This window comes from Vespa crabro, chromosome 11 (assembly GCF_910589235.1).
Source record: "Vespa crabro chromosome 11, iyVesCrab1.2, whole genome shotgun sequence".
NCBI lineage: Eukaryota > Metazoa > Arthropoda > Insecta > Hymenoptera > Vespidae > Vespa > Vespa crabro.
In genome coordinates this window covers 5,083,292-5,103,365 of record NC_060965.1, presented here as the reverse complement: position 1 = coordinate 5,103,365, position 20,074 = coordinate 5,083,292, and the positions used below count along the sequence as shown (strand labels likewise).

Here is a 20,074-nt window from a genome sequence, read left to right as displayed (position 1 = left end):
AAAAACACCCTAAGTGAAATTGACGCACCGTCTAAGTACGAATATAAGAAACATTCGATTAAAATCCATAACGATATTAATTTCGATTATCGAAACGAGATTCCCAAAAGAATATCTATCACGACGAACTGTCCGAGACGAAAGTGAGTTTTTTCTGTGGGGAAAAATAAAAAAAAAAAAAGAAAAGTAAAAAGAACGGTAATCAAGATTCATATCTTGGGATAATTTTCTTCGTTAAAAAAAAAAAAAAAAAGAAAAAAAAAAGAAAGAAAGGAAGAAAAAAATCATTTTTTTATATATATATATATATATATATATATAATATATACTGCATATTTTTGGAACAACAATAGTGAACATCTGCAAGTATAAAAATAAATTTGGATAATTCGTCATAACCTCTTATAACTCAAAGATATTTCTAACGGAACGAACACTCATATGTTCAATATTTCTTTGATTGATAATAATAACTCTCGACAGATTTGTCGAGTTAACGTTTCATTTTGGAAATGAATTCGATAATCGATCGAAACGTACCACCTGATATTTTACAATGCCACCTAGGCCAATTCAATGCTCGTTTAGGATTATCTGGATAATGACACAGGTAAGATTTATTAATAGATATATTAAATATATTATTTATATATACATACATATATATATATATATATATATATATATATATATATATATTAAAAATAAATAAAGGAAAAAAAGAATTATTCCATTTTATGTTTAACGTACATATAATGGATACGATATATTTTAAATATTTATTAACGTCATATTAAATTCATCATTTCAAATTCATTATTTTTATATAATATAGGTGATCGTTAATTTATTAAGTCCATACACTACGTTGTTACAATTTTCTACGTATGGATCGTCGATCGATGATCATCAATTTCCATATTTACATCCATCCGAAAATCCTGATTGTCAATTTCGTGTATCTAAGCGAGAATTTTATGATCAAACTATTCAATATCAACGAAGATTTCCAATTGATCGAGAACCGTCGATCGAGATCAGAGCGATTTTAGTTCGTTGTTCTGAACCATCCGAAGAAATGTAAGATAATTATTATATATAACGATAGTTTGATTCGTATAATGAAATAAAAAAAAAGATTTTTTGATTTCTATTTTTTCGTTTTTTTTTGTCTTCCATATATTTACGATATAGATTCGATGAACGTGCAGGAATGAATTATATTAATAAAAATGAAACGTTCTATGAGAATTTCGAGACATCGTCAGATCGTGAACAAATACATAATTGTCGTCGAAAGTTGATCATAACGTTGAAATTAAATAACATTGGAAAGGTATTTATTTATTTGTATCATTGATGAATATATATATATATATATATATATATATATATATCTTCTTTTTTTCTTTCTTTTTTTTCTTTCTTTTTTTTGTTCCATTATAAATAAATTGTTTTGCGTAACTTGTTAAAATTTCCATTATATTGATTTGATACAAGAAAATGTTACGATGATGTTCGTTCATTCGTATCATAGTAAAGGATAAAAAATTTTTAATTATGTCAGACTAGAACAGAGGAAGAATACATAGTAGTCAGTCATGCTTTAGATCCGATTACAATGCAGAAATCACGTTTGCAGAATCCTTATGTTATTAAAGTTCGCCAGGAGTCGGTATTACAATTGTACGGCTTGAAATTTGAAAAGGTAAGGATAATAATAATAATAATAATAATAATAATAATAATAATAATAATTGGTTTTTGTTAATTAAAAGAAACTTTGTTCAATTATATTAAATTAATTAGTTATTTGATCTTAACGAATTAATAAAAATTATTTCAATAACGTAGACGATTTCGTCGATAATTTAGGAAAAGGAAAGAAAGATTATTTATGATTTTTCAATAGTATATGATCGTAATGATAATATATAAATTTTTTGGATTTACAATGAAATCGTAAAGATAATTTGTGATTTTTAAATTTACAATCAAACGATGGAGAATCTATATTTTCTTTTTTTTCTTTATTTTTTTTTCTTTCTTTATGTTTTTTTTTTTTTTTTACAATAAAAGATTGTCAATGCCGAAGCAAAGGAGCAGATTATTAACAATCAACATGTTAATTATACGGGATGTAACGATGGTATAGAAAATCCTACATGTGGTCTTATATATGAAAATGGAAATCTTGTTCCTTTTAGTCAGGTAAGAATCCATAAATCAGATTTAATTAATTAAATATTACATAATTAATTGTAATACTGGTATTATTGGTTAAACTTTTGAAAATAGTAAAATATCAGATTATAAATTTTATATTTCTAGTGTCCAAAGTTCTAATGTCCAAAGTATTAAGATTAATGTTAATTGCAATAATATAAAGATACATACATTTTTTATATAATAATATAAAAATATATAAGAACACTCTATGCAATATAATAATAATAATAATAATAATAATAATAATAATAATAATAATAATAATAATAATAATAGTAATAGTAATAATAATAATAATAATACTTTATTGCCATTAGAAACTAACAAAAAAAAATTCCTGAAAAATGGAAAACGTATTTAAATGATTTTATCATTTGTTTATTTAAAAATTTCATAAAAGTAATCCATTATATAGAAGAAATAAAAAATGATAGATACTGAGCGCGAAATAATAAAATTTTCAATTATCAAATTTAAATTAATTCATTATAAAATTCTGAAAAATTTAATCTATCTTCTCGATTGTAGGGATTCTGTTGTTCGTGCCATTCCAAAGCGAATGCATCGCGTCAGACGAGAAAAGAACTGAACGAATCAGTTGGAAATTTTTCTTCGAAGATAGAGACGAAAGACAAAAGGAGTGTAAATAGATCGAGCAACAGGTCGACGACGTTTCGTAATGCATACGAACAATCCTTCAATGATTCCAAATTATCAGCTGTTGCACGTATCGATAAAACGGAAAGAATGAAGGAAGGTCATTTGATATACAGCAGTAGACGATTGAAACAGAATAATGTCGGTAATAATGTATCGAGTGTCGATAATGAAGGTAACAACATTGATAATGAACAAATCAATGTCGGTAAGAAAGATATTAATGTCGATAATAAAAATATAATCGCAAATAATACGGATATCAATGTCGATAATGTAGATATTTATGAAAGAAACGAAGATAAAAATAGATCGAAAAATAAGCTAACAATAAAATCAGATCTGATTAAAAATGAGAATATCGAGGACACGACATCGGCATTAATAAGAACTATTTTATTTTCTCCGAACATGCAAAGCAAAGGAAAAATCGAGCCGTATATCGATAGCATTAAAGATCAAGCGATAAGAGAATCAAGGAATTTAAATGAGAGTTATAATAGAGCGTCAATTAATTCGAAAAATTTCGTCGACGAATCTCGTATTATAGTCTCGGGTACTTTAAATTCGAAAAATTACGAGGATCGTATCGACGACATCGGCAAAAGCGAACGTAAAAATTTAATGGACGAACTGACCGAATTGGAAAAGGCATACGATGCTCTTAAGAAAATGAGAAAAGATAAAAGGACGAATCGTAGTACGAGAAATGTAGAATTGACACGATATATATATAAAAATTCGAAAAGAAATGAATTCGTTGACAATAACATCGAAATGAAAACGAATGGATTCTCAATGCATTCGACTATAGAAAATCCTATGTATATGCGAACAAATGGTAAAGGGACGAAGGATTGTTTCGATTTAAGAAAAAATGACGATGAAATGAGAAAAAAGAAAAAGGAAGATGAAGGGAAATCAAATTCCAGGAGGTCTACGTGTTTGCTTGCTTCTTCGAGATTGAAGCAGTTTCCAAGACGATCGTTTCGAACTTTCAAGAAGATTTATGAAGATCAATCGCGCGATATTGAAGTTCCGAGGAAAATGAAATTCACTGGGTACTTTACTACAGAGAATGTTTCGATTAGTAGTATCGCTAAAACGACGAAAACGAAAATGAAAACGACGACGACGACGACGACGACGATGACTACGACGACGACAACGACTACGACTACGACGACGACTACGACAACGACGTCGACGTCGATATCGAACAAATCAAAGACTAATAATGTTCTCTCGGTCCTTTCATCCAACTCAACCGTTAACAAGTCTGCGAACTCTTCGTTTAATTCCTATGAAAACTACGTGTTTGCACTTTTAACGAGCCTCTTGACAACGGACGAGGATATATCGATTAATCCGAATAAAAATATTAACGTGATAAATTATAACTTTGACGATAATCCAACGATCGTTAATAAACAATATAATAGTTCTAACAACGAAGGAAGTATAAAGGATAAGGATAAATTATTTATATTTGCACAAAAACATAGTAATATTACGATATTGATTGATAGATATAAAAGATCATCAAAGCGTTTTGATAGATCTAAGAAAATTTATCGAAATAAATTGAAAGATAAACGAATAGGTATTTGTCGAAAGAATAATAATTTTCATATGAAGAAAAATAATTTTCTATCGAAGAAATCTATCGCGTCGATGAACGACGAAAAATATTTGACAGAAATACCTTTTAATACGTCTGATGTTAAAAACGATACGCGAAATATGATTCAAATATTTTTAGATGAATCGTTCGATCATGTCGATGATAAATATTTCAATTCGGCTATAGATATCAATTCCACGGACAATCCATTTTTAAAGAAGGAAAATTCTCATGATAATAATATCGATAAAACTATCGAAGAGAAATTTGATCGAATAAAGAAAGTTTTGAAAGAGGAGACTTTGGACCAATTGAAACATTTACCTAATGAAACATTAAAAAATATTGAAATTCAAAATAATAATAATAATAATAATAATAATAACAAAAGCAACGATAAAATGATGAAGTCGAATGTTTCCGAAGATATGACGAACGGAAAGAAATGTATAAATGATATTAGGAAAAAAATCGTAATTGTTAATATTCCAATAGTAAAGTTTTCAAATACTAATGTTGAGAAGTTTAAAGACAATAGACTTCCCTTAAACAAAGTAATACCTTCAAATAAATCCTCTTTCTCGTTGAATCCGGTAAATGGAGTGGAGAAGTCCACGGAGAGAGCTCAAGAATCCAGATATCGTACAAACGTTCAACCGAGTGCCTGGAAAGCGAGGCAAATCTCTGATCTGATTATAAGTCGTTCTCGTTTAAATAGTACGACCGTTGGTAATCCAAGAAGAAATGTTGTCCCTTATCTCGATCTAGACGATGCTAAGATCGCCTTAAAGAAGATAAATTCGTCAGGTGGTAGAAACTTGGCGTTAATTTATGAAACGCCCGATAAAAGTAAAATATTTATAAATGAACGAAACAATATCATTCGTGATCTTCGTCGAAATAATTTAATATATGACAATAATAAATTATTGAATAAAAATATTAAGAATGATCGTAGAAGTACCAACGACATTATATTTTATGATTATAATTTTGATAACGACGACAAAGACAACAAAGACGATTACGACGATATTGATGATAAATATTCGCACGATCGTCGACGATCTATAAGACGATTATTATCGATCGATCGTTCGAACAATAATTTACGTGGCATGAAACATTCCTTAGAATATGACGAACCACAAAGTTTTGAATACGAAGATTATAATTATCAACAAACCACTCTTGGGAGGGAGAATGAGGATCGCGATGATCGTTTAAATGAAATGATCGATCTAAATACTATTACTTCGTCGAAACAAAGAATTTCTATGAACGATGAATTATACGAGAGTTCCAATAATCATAAAAGCATTATGAATGCTGACAAATATATTAAACATATGGCCAGGGTGATAGCGAATCGTAGCAATTCACATTCTAAATTGAATAGAAATAAAAATTACAATGACGAGTTAAAGGTTGTTAAGAAAAATGTCATTGATCTTCCGATTTATTCGAAACGCGATTATTATCTGAATTATAATCCTGAAAGATTAAACGACGTTAGAAAAATACGAAAGAATTTTGATTTTAATTCGGATAATTCTAACGACGAATTAACTTTAAATCAAAATCAAAAGTACGAAGATCAGATATCCTCGTTGGAAAATAATAATCGAATATATCAAACAGAAAATAATTTAAGATACAACGATCAATCTCGTTCGACACAATCAAGATCCTCTTTCGAAACTTTGGAAAATGATTCGATCGATCCGAAACAAATAGGATATGATGTTAATGATCAAAAAAACGAAGACATTGATATTTCTGTTAATGGTAATATTCACGTCGAAGGTGGTATTAATGGACGTCCAATATCAATTGCTTTCGTTGCTGTACCTGACGTCGAATCGGACGTAGATATGATAAACAATGATAGTTATTTCAATGAGCAAAATTCTAATTTGAATGAGATCAATGATCGAAAAGATTCACCGTTCAATATCGAATCTAACGTGTTATTTAAGGACAACGATAGAACGGATCAATTTTTAATCAACAACGACAACGATCAAAAATTTTATGAACGAAATAATAACAATATATATTCTTCGTTGGAATCAAAAAATAATTTTGACGATGACGGTTATAAACTCGAAAGACTTCCTAACGATCAGGGTAAGCCTGATCAAAAACTTTTTATATTTGATCCAAAAAATGCAATTTTCAATGAAAATTCTGTATCATCGATCGAGGAAGAAAACGATAATTATTATTCGGATTATTCGGATGATGATAATCCTGAACTTTCGAGAGAGATCAATTTGACTAGGGAGAAAAAGGAGGCAGAAAATTATCAAGAAGATGATTCGAGATACGACGAGAAATTGACTTACGGCAATGTCACGTTCTTTAGAATAATACCGGAGAAACCTTGTCCATCGTTGTCGTCGTCCTTGGAAAATAATTCCTCTAATAATTTAAAAAATACTAATTCTTATAATTCGAATTTGTATCTACCATTTCTTAATATTTCTAATTCTAATAATGATAGTAAAACAACATCTAATATCGATTTGACAACCTCAATAATATTCACAGTAATAGTTGATACTACTACGCCTGAATCGACTGAAAAATCGCAAGATCAAAAGGAATATTCGATCGAGACTACGAAAATTTCGAAGATCACTGAATGTGAATCATCGTCCAAGCAACCACCAATTCAAGTATTACTAACGGATATGCCTGATACATTCGTCAAACAGATTACTAAATCGACCGAAACGATAGAAAAGAATTTGAATAAAACGACGACGACGACGACAATAACGACAACAATGAAAACAACAGCAACAACAGCATCAACAGCATCAGCAACAACAACAACAACAGCAGCAGCAACAACAACAACAACAGCAGCAGCAGCAACAACAACAACAACAGAAGCACCAGCACCAACAACAACAATAACAACAACAACAACAACGACATCGACGACCACCATTGGGGGAGATAATTGTTTCCGAACGAAAGTTACTCTTAAAGAAATGAAAACTAATGAGACTATTTCTACGAATGTTCCAGTTAATGAAGTTAGTTCAACTACAACAACGATAATTACGAAGGTAAATCAAACATCGAGTATGTTGAAAAAAGAAATTTTGAAAGTACGTGAAAAAAATGCATTGGCAATTTCGAATTTTATTGAAAAGTTAAAAGGATTCCTTCGGTCGAGCAATATGGCCTCATCGAAATCGAAAAATCAGATCAGGGACTCCTCTCAGATGCGTTACAAACATGTTATCGTGCCAGATGATGATACATTCTACGAATCGAATTTAACAAATTTTAAAACTAAATGCGACAAGAGCGATGAGGATAAAGGTAATATTTGGAATGAAAAGTTTGTACATTTTTCTATTTTTCTCGTTTTAACATTTTCTCTTTTTTTCTTTTTTCTTTTTTTTCTTTTATTGTTTTTTTTTTCAACATCACGATCATTAAGCAATTTTTGTAGATATTATTACGAAGAGTTCCTTATTGATGATAATGACTAAATAAGTACAAAATTGACGAAACTTTTGTAGCATAATTAAATAAATAAAGAAAGAAAGAAATAAATTCAATATTTTTTTCTTCTTTTTTTTTTTTAATTTCGTCGATAAAGTAGATATCTGTTTGAAAGTTCGAATTCGAAAGTTCAAATTCGAAAGTTGTTAATTGTTAAGTTCGTCGAAAAAAAAATATATATATAAGATAAATATTAACAAATGGAAAAGAGAAAAGGAATAAAAAAAAAGAAATAAAAAAACAAAGCAGAAAGAAAAATAAGGAACTCTTTAAAATCATGTATAACAAAATATCGGAATTGAAAAAGGAAAGAGATGAAAGAAAAAAAAAAAAAAGAAAAGAAAAAAATCGTCTCGATGAAGACGTCACTCTTGGTCCAGATACACGGAAATCAATAATACCGGCTTTGTTATCATCGGCGAATGGCACTCTTGGAAACTCAACTTTTCCACTCGTCGAATTGAGATCTTCTGCTATAAAAGAAAAGAAAACAAGGAGGAATACTCTTCTGGATTCCACCTCGAAATTACTCTCCTCGATAAAGGCGAATTCTAAAGGACCGTATTATCAAACTTCCTTCAACTCGGATATGAAGGAACAACAGCAACGGAACTACGGATCATCTAAAAGTTCTGTTAAACGATCGCTTTTAAGAGGTCACGAGAATAACGACAAATCTTTTCTATTTTATCCTCGCCAAAACCAACCACAACATTTTCCTGAATTGCTATTGAAAAATTATGGTAACAATATTGTTATATACATTATTGATATATATATATATATATATATATATATATATATATATATATATATTATAATAAAATATATTGGGTGTAAAATATCATTATGCAAAATTGTTAATGACAAATGATTTCAAAAATATTAATCGTTTAAAATAATAAATATGAAGTTCATTCGAACATTTAGAACGAGTTATTAAATCTGCATCGATTAAATAGATCGGTAACACCTTGTATATTTTACAAGAAATAATTGAAATATTTAATGAATTTATAAAAAGTATAAAAATAATTAATAAATTCCTGTTTTCTTTTTTTCTTTTTTTTTTCTTTTTCTTTTTTTTTTTTTTTTTAATTCCTTTCAGTACCCAACGATACCGATACGAATACTGCACTTTTATTAAACAACAAACAAATCTTTTTGGAAAAAGATAAAAAAAAGGAGAGAAAGATCAATGGTCGAAATTCAAACGATTTGAAATTTCCCAGACAAGTAATAAAATCAAAAATTTCGATGGATACTCCATCAATTGTGAAAAGAGAAATGAAAAGAAAGAAGAATCGTGTCAAGTCCAATGGCAAAGCTAATTTGGAATCGCTCTTGAAAAATCATGGTAACAATATTGTTGAAATAATTTATGGATTATAAAAAATATACTGGGTCAATTGATAGTAATATAAAATTTTATTAAATTATTCGTAATAAGAGCAAATGTTTAAAAATATTAATCGTTTGAAATTATAAACATAAAGTTTGTTCGAACCTTTAGAATTTAGAAAAAAATTCTTGTTAAAATTTATATAAAAAAATTCTTTCTTTATCTTGATATCTGAAATTGCTGATAACGATACAATAAAATCGTGTTTTAAAATATTAATCATTTAAAAATACAAACGTAAAAATTTTTTTTTTAACAAATTTAGATTTTCTCTTCCTAAATTAGATAACATCGAACATCCTGTATAAAGAAAATTGATAAAGAGATAAATATAATTAATAAATTCTTTTTTCTTTTTTGTATTTTCAGCATCCAAAGAGTCTAAATTAGTATCGAAGAAGAAAAAACATGATACACGAGATTCAAATGATTCGAAATCTCTTAGAAATGTAATTGAATCGGATGCATCGATAGAAGAAGATTCGTCGAATTTGAAAAGAGTAATAGGAAGGGAAACTAGTCGTGTCAAATCTACCGACAAAGATAATTTTCCAGATCTCCATAAACCAAAGATAGAAAAACGTAAGAAAAAGAAGATGGATGACGATGACATAAAGAAACTAACTGGTATACGAAGGAAGAAAAAAAAGAAGAAAAAGAAGAGAAAGAAAGCGAAGAATCAGGAAAATATGTTCGACATACCGGAGGTCAAAACTAAATGGAGATTGACGAAAAGAAATTTATTGAGTATTTCAAACGTAAAAAGAAAAATGATAATCGATGATTCTGAGATCTTGAAATTAATAAAAAGAAATTCGTTGATTGTTCCGAAGATAAAAAGAACAAATATGGAGATAGATGATAATGGATTTGAGATATTGGGATTGATAAAAAAAAATTTGTCAAGTATTTCGAAAATAAATGAAGGAATGATGATAAACGAATCGAAGGTTTTGAAATTGGCAAAGAGGAATTTGTTGAGTATTCATGAAAATATTGGAATGGACAAATCAAAGATCTTGAAAATGAACGGAGAAACGTATAAAGAATCAAAATCGAATTTGATAGGACAGAGGCAATCTAAAACAGATGGTAAACAAGTCCGTGGTGGACGGGATTGTTCGAATCGCGATCAGTCGTTGGACATTGACGAATCGAAATACTCTGAATCTGCCCACTGCCTTCGCTTCAGTGATCTGTGGTAAGTTTAGTCTGAAGATATGTACTTCGGATAAGCTCTCCTTTCATAGCTATCCGAATGCTTCTTATCGATCAGATATATTCCCAGGTATTCTGTTTATCGCTTGGATGAACCGATATTAGACCAAGCTGTGTCCCTTCAATTATATGAAAAACGAAGTTTACCTGATGGTACTACTCGATGGGAGGATTTAACTCGTTCAATGATTAGGTGAGACTTCGAATGATATTTTTATTTTTAAATTTTTTAATTTTTTTTTTAAATTTTCCCTCATCATCATTTTATTTTTATAGAATAATTTTAATTAATAATAATATTAGGTGGACCGGAAAGTAATGTCGCTTTCTTAAATTAAATTCAAACGAATAAATTTTTAACAAATTTTTATTTTTAATCACAATCAAATATCGACATGCGCAGAAACGACATTACTTTCCGGTCCGCCTAATATAATTCGATATAATTATTTTATACAATAATATCTCGTAATAATTTTTATATTAATATAATTGTATGTTTAATAACAATTGAAATTTTATATAATAATATTTACAAATTTTTTATATGAAAGTATATTGTGATAGTTAAAATTTTATATACTAATATATATATATATATATATATATATATATATATATATATATATATATGATTATTATAATTTTGTTAAAAATATATTTTTCATATAATTTAATCACTTTAATTTAGTTGTTACAGATTGATTATTAGTACACTTTCCATTTCTATTATTATTACTTTTAATATTTTCTAATTTTATTATATTAAAATATTTAAATAATTTTGTTAATAACAAATAACCAATTTTCAGATTAGATAATTTTGCAAGACGTTATAGAAACAATGACGACACTCTTGCCATAACTTATCGTGCTACAAGAGAAGTATCAAAACAATTTCCTGCTACTTTGGATGTTAAAAAGGATAGATTGCTGATACCATCTTCTATTTCTACGGGAAAAGATTCCAAGATCGGCCAATCTAAAGGTTCATGAGTATGCAAGTTTTCTATGAAATTTCAATCAATAATTCAAGTAGTTTCATTCGCAAAATTATGATCAAAATCGATAAGATCAATGTTTTATTCGATTTTTAGATGCATTTGAAGAATATCTGATTGTAAGAGCGAGCGAAATCAGCAAGGATGGAAACGAATGCGACAAAGTTGGCGTGGGATTTAAAGCATTCGTTGAACAACCGGATCGTTGTAGACGTCTTGAAGGAACCTGTTTGAAAAATCAACCTTTATCTTATTGGAAACATGACAGGGTACGTATTGATCTAAACGATCTAAATGATATTAGATCTATTCTCTTTTTACTTTGTATTAATATTATTTATAAAATAATATTTATATATAAATATTATTAGAACAATATAAATAATAATAAGAATTATGTAATAATTATATTTATAATATTTCATAATAATAATATTCTCTTATGTATATATATTTATGTATATATAAATAATATATATATATATATATATATATATATATTTTTTTATTTAGAGAATATCAATATGATTAAATTAGAGTGGAGATATTAAATATATTAATATTAGAATATTAATATTCTACGTAATAACAGTTATAATATATTATAATTAAAATAATTAGACATATAGAATATAGTGATGATCTTTCAAATACATATATAAGTCATTCTCATAGATTATTCTCTAAAAGATCGTTTTTTTTCTTTTTTTCTTTCTTTTTGTTAAATAACTTTTATAGATTGCGTATGTATTAAAAATGTTCCAAAATTATTACATCACCTCTTACCTTAATCAAAATATCATCCTGGGATATTAAAATTTTTCATTAAACTAGTCCTTTGACGAGTATATTGATCAAACGTAAAACGTTGAGTAATATTCCATTCGATTTGAGCATACCAATGGCTTGACCATTTGAATATCAAACGGCCAAATTTGGAACGATCGTGTGCAAATGAATACGCAAGTATCTATAATGTAATTATTCTTATCCATATAATAACTATGTACTACTTATATGGATGTACCTTTACGCATACATATAATTACACATACATATACGTAAACAGGTATGCATTTACGCTCGTCGTATAATAACGACGTGGTATAGCAATCTAGTAAACGCGTAAGCTTTCCTCGCTATAGTAATTTATATTCCCTGAGCGTCGAACGGAAGCGAGTACGAAACTAAGAATTCGGTCGAGGTTCGAATCGATAAATGCCGATCGAATCCAATCCTATCTTGAATTACTTTATCCTCGTAAAAATGTTCGATAAGTTTATCGATAGACAATATTTTATATTTTTCAAATATACACATGCATACGCGCACGCACACACACAGAGGGTACATACAAGAGCATACACATTTTTTTTTCTTTTTTCTTTTTCTTTTTCTTTTTTTTTTTTTTATTTACATATATCGTCTTTATCATATTTATACGTTATTATATAAAATAATCCTTTTTGATCTCTAATAGATCAATGAAAAAGAGAATACTTTCTTTTGATGAGAAATATTAAAAATGAAAGATAAATATATTCGGCGTTACGTTAATCATAATGAATATAAGAATAATTTACATAATACATGTAATTTGACATTTTACTAAGCAACCGAATGCTTGAATTAATATATCATTATTTATGCAGCCATAATCGATAGAGGTATAATTTAAATTTGTTTTCGAGACTCATAATTATAACTTGTCATTTTGTTATTTAAATGAGATAAAACATTAAAGTATCATTCATATATTCTTTATATTATACCTATTAATATATTATATATATATATATATTTTTTTTTTCATAAATATTCAATGTATATTTTAATTTTATATTACTTTTTTTTTTCTATTTTATTACATACTACATATACATCTATTTATCTTTTACATTCTAAACTAAATTACTTAACAGTCATATTCTTTTGTAATAAGAACATAACTTTGTTTAAGAGATTCTAAAGACAATGTGATTTATTTCTGAGAATAATGTGATGTATAAGTTACCAAAAAATTTGTCATTTATAAGAATAAGTGTACTTGGAAAATGATTTATATTCTATATTCAAATATATTATATAATATAATTATTATTGTACTATATAATATTATATAGAATTATTAATAATGTATAATTTAATTAATATATATATATATATATATATATATATATATATATATATATATAGAGAGAGAGAGAGAGAGAGAGAGAGAGAGAGAGACAGAATATTAACACATATCTATATCAAGGTATATTTAACTATAATAATACATTATTTACGTATTATTTATATACTATACTTATTAACATTAAGTTAGTCCTCAGAAAAATTAATATTTCAGTTTTATATTATTCTTTTCTATTTTATTGTATTTTCTCTCTCTCTCTCTCTCTCTCTCCCTCTCTCTCTCTTTCTCTCTCCTATATATATCCTACGTTAAATTATTAAATCCTACTTTGCTGGTAGATCTTAAAAACACAGTGATTTCTTTTACAACTCTTCTCATTTCAATCGCTACTCATTTCATCAAATCAGTACTTGAATCTTCTCTCTCTCTCTCTCTCTATCTATCTATCTATCTATCTATCTATCTATCTCTCTCTCTCTCTCTCTCTCTCTCTCTCTCTCTCTCTCTCTTTCTCTCTCTTTCTCTCTCCATATTCCTCTTTTTATCCCCCTCCACCCACTCTCTCTTCCTCTCTTGCTTGAAGAAAAACTTCTACTCTTATTGTTAAACTTTGTAGAAAGAGAGTAGAAAAACATGTAGACAAACTCAACTTGTAACTACTCTAACATAAAATTACAACAGTTCTACAAGGTCTTAACTTTTCAAATGAAAATGAGAAAAGAGAGATAAAGATAAAGAGAGAGAGAAAGAGAGAGAGAAAGAGAGGGAGAGAAGGTTTATACGTTCGATCTCTTAACATCATGTGTGTGTCGACAGGAAGCACGGGAAGCTGGGCGAGCTGGTTGTTACTTCTTGAGCAATTTCGCGTCTGTGCCGAGAGAGGCCATCAAGTACAACGTGAGCGGAAGCGGAAGCGGCGAGTTCCTTGCTCTGGAGTACCATTCCCCGCACGTGTCTGCGATCGACATTGAAGTCAGGAACGACTACAATAGCGTCGCCAGTGCAGGGTGAGTTCGAGAGGATCGACCTGTGCACGATCGTTTCACGGATCATACACGTGAAACGTTTCTTTATATATGTGTATGTGTGTATGTGTATGTGTCTATGTGTATGGATGGGTGTATGCATGTATGTTGCACCCTGTGGCCTCTTCGTGTCTATTTTTCAAACCTTTGAGAGAATCCTTCGAAAAATGTGCGAGAACTTCAAGAGCACTCGGGTAGTTCGAAATTTTACATAGTTTCAGTCGATTCAACGAGAAATCGTCGATTATTATCGTCATGAATGATTTTCATTTTGAAAGTTTTACAATGATTTTTATTAATACTGTTACTTGTGGATTCAAATTTAGATTGGTCTTTGAAATTTTTAGTAACTATGTACGTACATACGTTTGATCTTTGTTATAAATGAAATTAATAATTTTAATTGTTTCGTAAATAAGCTTATGACATAATTACGTTATAATATATTATATATGTTAAAATTTATGAACATAATTATGTCGGTAAATACAAGAAAAAGAAAAAAGTAATAAGTTTGAGAAATTTCAAGAAGTAATGACAAGTTTTATTCTCTTAAGATTTTAAATCTATTATCTGATAGATATTTGTGAATTAAAGTTGGATTAATCTTATCGTTAATAATTGTTTGACGATTTAAAGATATAATAAATGTATTATCTGAAAATGGAGATACATTTATTATCTTATAATAATAATAATATTATTTTATGTATTCATTATATCATAAATATATATGTCAATGATAATGTTCTACTAATGATTTCTTATAAATATAAGCAACATAATAAATATTTGTTTCGATTATACATTTATTATATAATATATGCACATAAAATAATATAAATACGTTTTAAGATAAACTCATGTATGTATCTTACGTCAATATAAAAAAGATCAATCCTTTTTTTTTTCTTTTTTTTTTTTTATTATTTTCTAATTAAAAAAATACCAATATTAAATAACCAATTTAATAATCCAATCAACAAATGGACGAATCAACAAATACTATACAAATAGATAGAGCTTTTAACAGTGTTATAAAACAATTGACATTTTACTATTACACATTTATGTCAATTATAATTTTTTTTTTTTCGTTTTCGATTCCGCCAGAAGTAATTTATTACACAAAAAGTGATATAACTGAAAGATAAATTTTTCACTTTACAACGATTTATTTATTTTAAATATTTCTAATAAAAAAAAAAAAAATGAATACAATTTGTTTCTTCTAAATATTTTTACCGGCTGAACCGTTTATAGTATCGAAATAAATAATATTTTTATTTTTCTAGGCCATTTGGACGTATAACTCATATATACGTGGACAGTACATCTTTAATACACACAATCGTAATGATCGTGATACGGAACGTGGGATCAACACCGTCGATTTATCGTCCTAGAATCGTTAACTGTCCTCAAGGACTTCCGGCATCTTGGTCGAACGTGAAAGGCCTTGTGCAGATAATTTTACCACGACAAAATAGAAGAATAGTCTTTGATCTCTACGGCGAACTTCCTTTCAATGAATTCGAATGTACCGGTAATAAAAAAGTGAAAAGAAAAAAAAAAAGAAAGGAAAAAAAAAAAAAAAAGAATTAGATGGAAATGTTATTAATATTCTTTCATTTATGTTGTAATAAATTCTGTTAAACGTTTCATTTTTACATACTATGAACGATCTAAATATTATATATTTAATGCTAAATTTGTAATAATAATTAATTATCATTCTCTATTAATTCTAATCTTTCTAAACGATTATTATTATCAATATAGCGACTTCATTGTAATATATGCAAGACGAAAGGATGCGTACAATGATATTGATATTCTTTTATACATACATTTCGTACACGAGATATTTAAATTAATTATATAAAAAAAAAAAAAAAAAAAAAAAGAATAGGAAAAAACATTTATTGCAATTATGAAAAATATCCACGATGATAATAATGACATAGATATATTTATTACAAATATACAAAACATATGTAATATATAAATAATATGAACAATAATAATAGCGATACAGATATTGGTTACTATAAAAAAAAAAAAAAAAAAAAAAGAAACATACACAAAATGAAAACTAATGTAACGCACAATGGTTACAAGTTTGTTTTTCTTTTTTTTTTTTAACCAATTATATTTCGTATTTTTTCTATCTATTCTTATTTCGTATTTTTTCCTATCTACTCTTTTCTTTCATCGTTTTTTCTTTTTCTTATTCTTTTCCTTTTTTTTTTGTTTGTTATCAAAATATACACACATTTGCATGAATATTCTTAATGCAGATTTATTTTTGCTCACGTATATCTATCTTTGATGTATTATTTCTCTCTCTCTCTCTCTCTCTCTCTCTCTCTCTCTCTCTTTTTTTTATCTGATACTTATACAAATACATACATATATACACACACGAAAGGTATACAATAGAGAATAGTATAGTCAGAGATAAGCATGGATGTTCTCTTTCAGTGGAGCTGTTAGACCGTCTTGGGAAAACTGTGGCTACGAGAAGAATGAAAGTACGAAGAATGGATCGTTGCTTTTGCGTTTGGCACTGTCTCTGCGCTTGCGTTGCCGTAGCTGATGGCTGTCGACCGATGTCAACGACGCATTATCACGCAGCTGGATTTCAGTCTCCTGTACCAAACGTTCCAATGAAATCTTCTTCCTTCGATGGAAGTTTCTTCGACGTTATATTCTTACTTCTCTCTATATTGGCACTTCTCCTTTTCATGGGTGAGAAATTGAATTGAAAGGGAAAACGATAAGATCAAACGAAATGAAAATGAAATGAATCATTTTTCTTGTGTATAAAATTACATATATATATATATATATATTTTATTTCTTTTTTTTGTTTTGTTTTTTATTTTTTTCTTTTAACGTTTCACCTTATTTTTATAAAATTTTTATTCTCGCAAAGGATAATAAAAATATTAATATTACATAATAGATCTCATGTCAATGAGATCGATTTGACGTTTCAAAATGTTTTTGATCATATGAGAGAAAAATATTTTTATTTATTCTTTTTGTAAAAGAGAGAGAGAGAGAGAATGAGAATTTTAAATATTTACAAATCGATTGTATTTTTTATACGTATATACACTTTTATTTATTCATATTCACAATATAATATTTTATATATATATATATATATATATATATATATGTTTTTTTATATATTTATATTCGTTACATTAAGTTCATAATAGAACTTTTGTTTTTATATGATAATATCACAATTAATTAAGATTGTTATGAATAATTGAAATAATTTTAAAAAACGAAAAAAAAAAAGAAATAATTTATAAATCTATTCAAAGTATATGCAGTTCTATTCGAATAAAAGAATGAACGTTTAACGTGAAATTATAAAAAAGAATAAAGAAATGTTATAGGTGTATCAAAGTGGATCATAGGAATCTACATTCCTGAAGTTAGTCGTTGGGGATTGGATACTTTGCTTAAAACAACCAAGATGAGCGAATATTTTGAAGATGATTTAAAATGCAGATGTATCGTTACTGATGAATCAGGTTTTCCAGTTCATCCAGATACAGGAAATAGATCAATCAGGATTTGCAGCAGGTTTATCGCAATAATAAAATTATCACAATAATTAATTTTACCAGTTGAAAATAGAAATTTTGTCGTTTTGAAAATAATTATTCAATCTCTTTAATTTTCTTTTCTTTTTTTTTCTTTTTTTTTTCCTATGCAATATATTCCTATGCAAATTATGTTCTTCTTTTTTATTTTGTTTATTTACTTTTTTTATTTTTTTATTTTACATAATCACAATAATTTAAAAAAAATATATTTTTGTAGCAGTAATCATATAATAAAAATTATTTTATTCGAAATATTTTTAATGTTTTCTCAACTGACAAGATTGAGAAATAATTCATTCTGTGTACGTATATAATGATTATTTTCTATTTTTTTCTTATAATAATAATAATAATAATAATAATAATAATAATAATAATAATAATAATAATAATAATAATAATAATAATAATAATAATAATAATAATAATAATAATAATAATAATAATAATAATAATAATAATAATAATAATAATAATAATAATAATAATAATAATAATAATAATAATAATAATAATAAAAATAATAATAATAATAATAATTTATTATTCTTTTGGTTTCTTTTTATTTTTCAGAAAAACAGAGTTTCTCTTAAATGTTATATTCTTCTTAGTTTATCCAATTGCAGTTAGTTGGCACCATATAAAGAAATTCATTAGTAATGAAAATGGAAGTTATTGTACGGACGAGTCCAAAGTAAAGTATTCTTATTTTCTTTTAATACAAAGAAAAGTACCTTAATGATACGTCGTTAATGTTTAGACATGCCTGACAAGCGACAAAGACGAGTATGAGAACCTAGTAACAGTGTGCACGTACGGCGACAGCAAAAATTCTAAAATGGAAGCGGATGATACGAATTATGTCATGAACGAGCTAAAGAAATCTCAAGAATCTTTACAAGAATATAATAGATACAAAGTATGTCTTTCATTATTTTATAAATTTTATTTCATGATACGTGTGTGTGTGTGCGCGCGCGCGCTCGCGTATGTATGTGTATAAATTTAATATAAAAATAATATATATATATAACATATAATTATTACTATAATAAGTCATACATATGTGTTATTATGATCATATTATAATTAATTTACATATTACAGAAAATATAAATATTATAATTAAAATAATAATAATAATATATCACAATATATACATAATTATGATTACACATATATAAGACTAACATTAAAACTAGTAAATATAATATATTACAATACGCATGATCAATAACAATATATCCTATATAAATCGATTATTATCATATGAAAATTATTACATACATCTTTCCTTTTTTATTCAGAGATATCGTTGCTGCATGGAAGGAAGAGATAGAAATAGAAATGATTAAGATCTATACCAATCGATCGATGAATCATTATTGTGATCACTATAGTGACTTGATACAACCAAATGAATTACTGTTAACGATGATTGATCGACAAGATAAGGAGATAGAATTCTTGATCGATGAAGATCTTCTTCCCACCTTCATTCCTGCCACTACACTCCCCCCCCCCTTTCCTACCCCTCCCAGCGGGGGCTACATCCTCTTTAACCCGTCCGTTCTTCCTCCTCCCTTTCCCGCACCGTTCACTCTCATCTTAGAAGATTTCATCTTTA

The 20,074-nt window shown here is 27.5% G+C and overlaps 1 protein-coding gene across 1 annotated transcript in view; it reads left to right on the top strand.

The window, feature by feature from the left end:
• LOC124428150 (MATH and LRR domain-containing protein PFE0570w-like) overlaps nt 1-20,074 on the top strand; it is a 20,501-nt gene continuing 427 nt past the window's right edge. The window contains exons 1-25 of the mRNA XM_046971886.1: nt 1-610; nt 836-1,080; nt 1,195-1,336; nt 1,568-1,708; nt 2,080-2,211; nt 2,758-3,597; nt 4,117-4,489; nt 4,649-4,794; nt 5,035-5,359; nt 5,522-6,477; nt 6,718-7,590; nt 7,678-7,849; nt 8,416-8,778; nt 9,144-9,392; nt 9,807-10,638; nt 10,726-10,848; nt 11,468-11,643; nt 11,753-11,925; nt 14,610-14,800; nt 16,114-16,364; nt 17,303-17,569; nt 18,235-18,424; nt 19,021-19,141; nt 19,208-19,366; nt 19,755-20,074. The exon at nt 19,755-20,074 is cut by the window's right edge and continues 427 nt beyond it. Of these exons, the coding sequence (XP_046827842.1) occupies nt 557-610; nt 836-1,080; nt 1,195-1,336; nt 1,568-1,708; nt 2,080-2,211; nt 2,758-3,597; nt 4,117-4,489; nt 4,649-4,794; nt 5,035-5,359; nt 5,522-6,477; nt 6,718-7,590; nt 7,678-7,849; nt 8,416-8,778; nt 9,144-9,392; nt 9,807-10,638; nt 10,726-10,848; nt 11,468-11,643; nt 11,753-11,925; nt 14,610-14,800; nt 16,114-16,364; nt 17,303-17,569; nt 18,235-18,424; nt 19,021-19,141; nt 19,208-19,366; nt 19,755-19,802 (7,542 nt within the window). The 5' untranslated portion in view covers nt 1-556 and the 3' untranslated portion in view covers nt 19,803-20,074. The remainder of the gene's footprint in view (nt 611-835; nt 1,081-1,194; nt 1,337-1,567; nt 1,709-2,079; nt 2,212-2,757; nt 3,598-4,116; nt 4,490-4,648; nt 4,795-5,034; nt 5,360-5,521; nt 6,478-6,717; nt 7,591-7,677; nt 7,850-8,415; nt 8,779-9,143; nt 9,393-9,806; nt 10,639-10,725; nt 10,849-11,467; nt 11,644-11,752; nt 11,926-14,609; nt 14,801-16,113; nt 16,365-17,302; nt 17,570-18,234; nt 18,425-19,020; nt 19,142-19,207; nt 19,367-19,754) is intronic.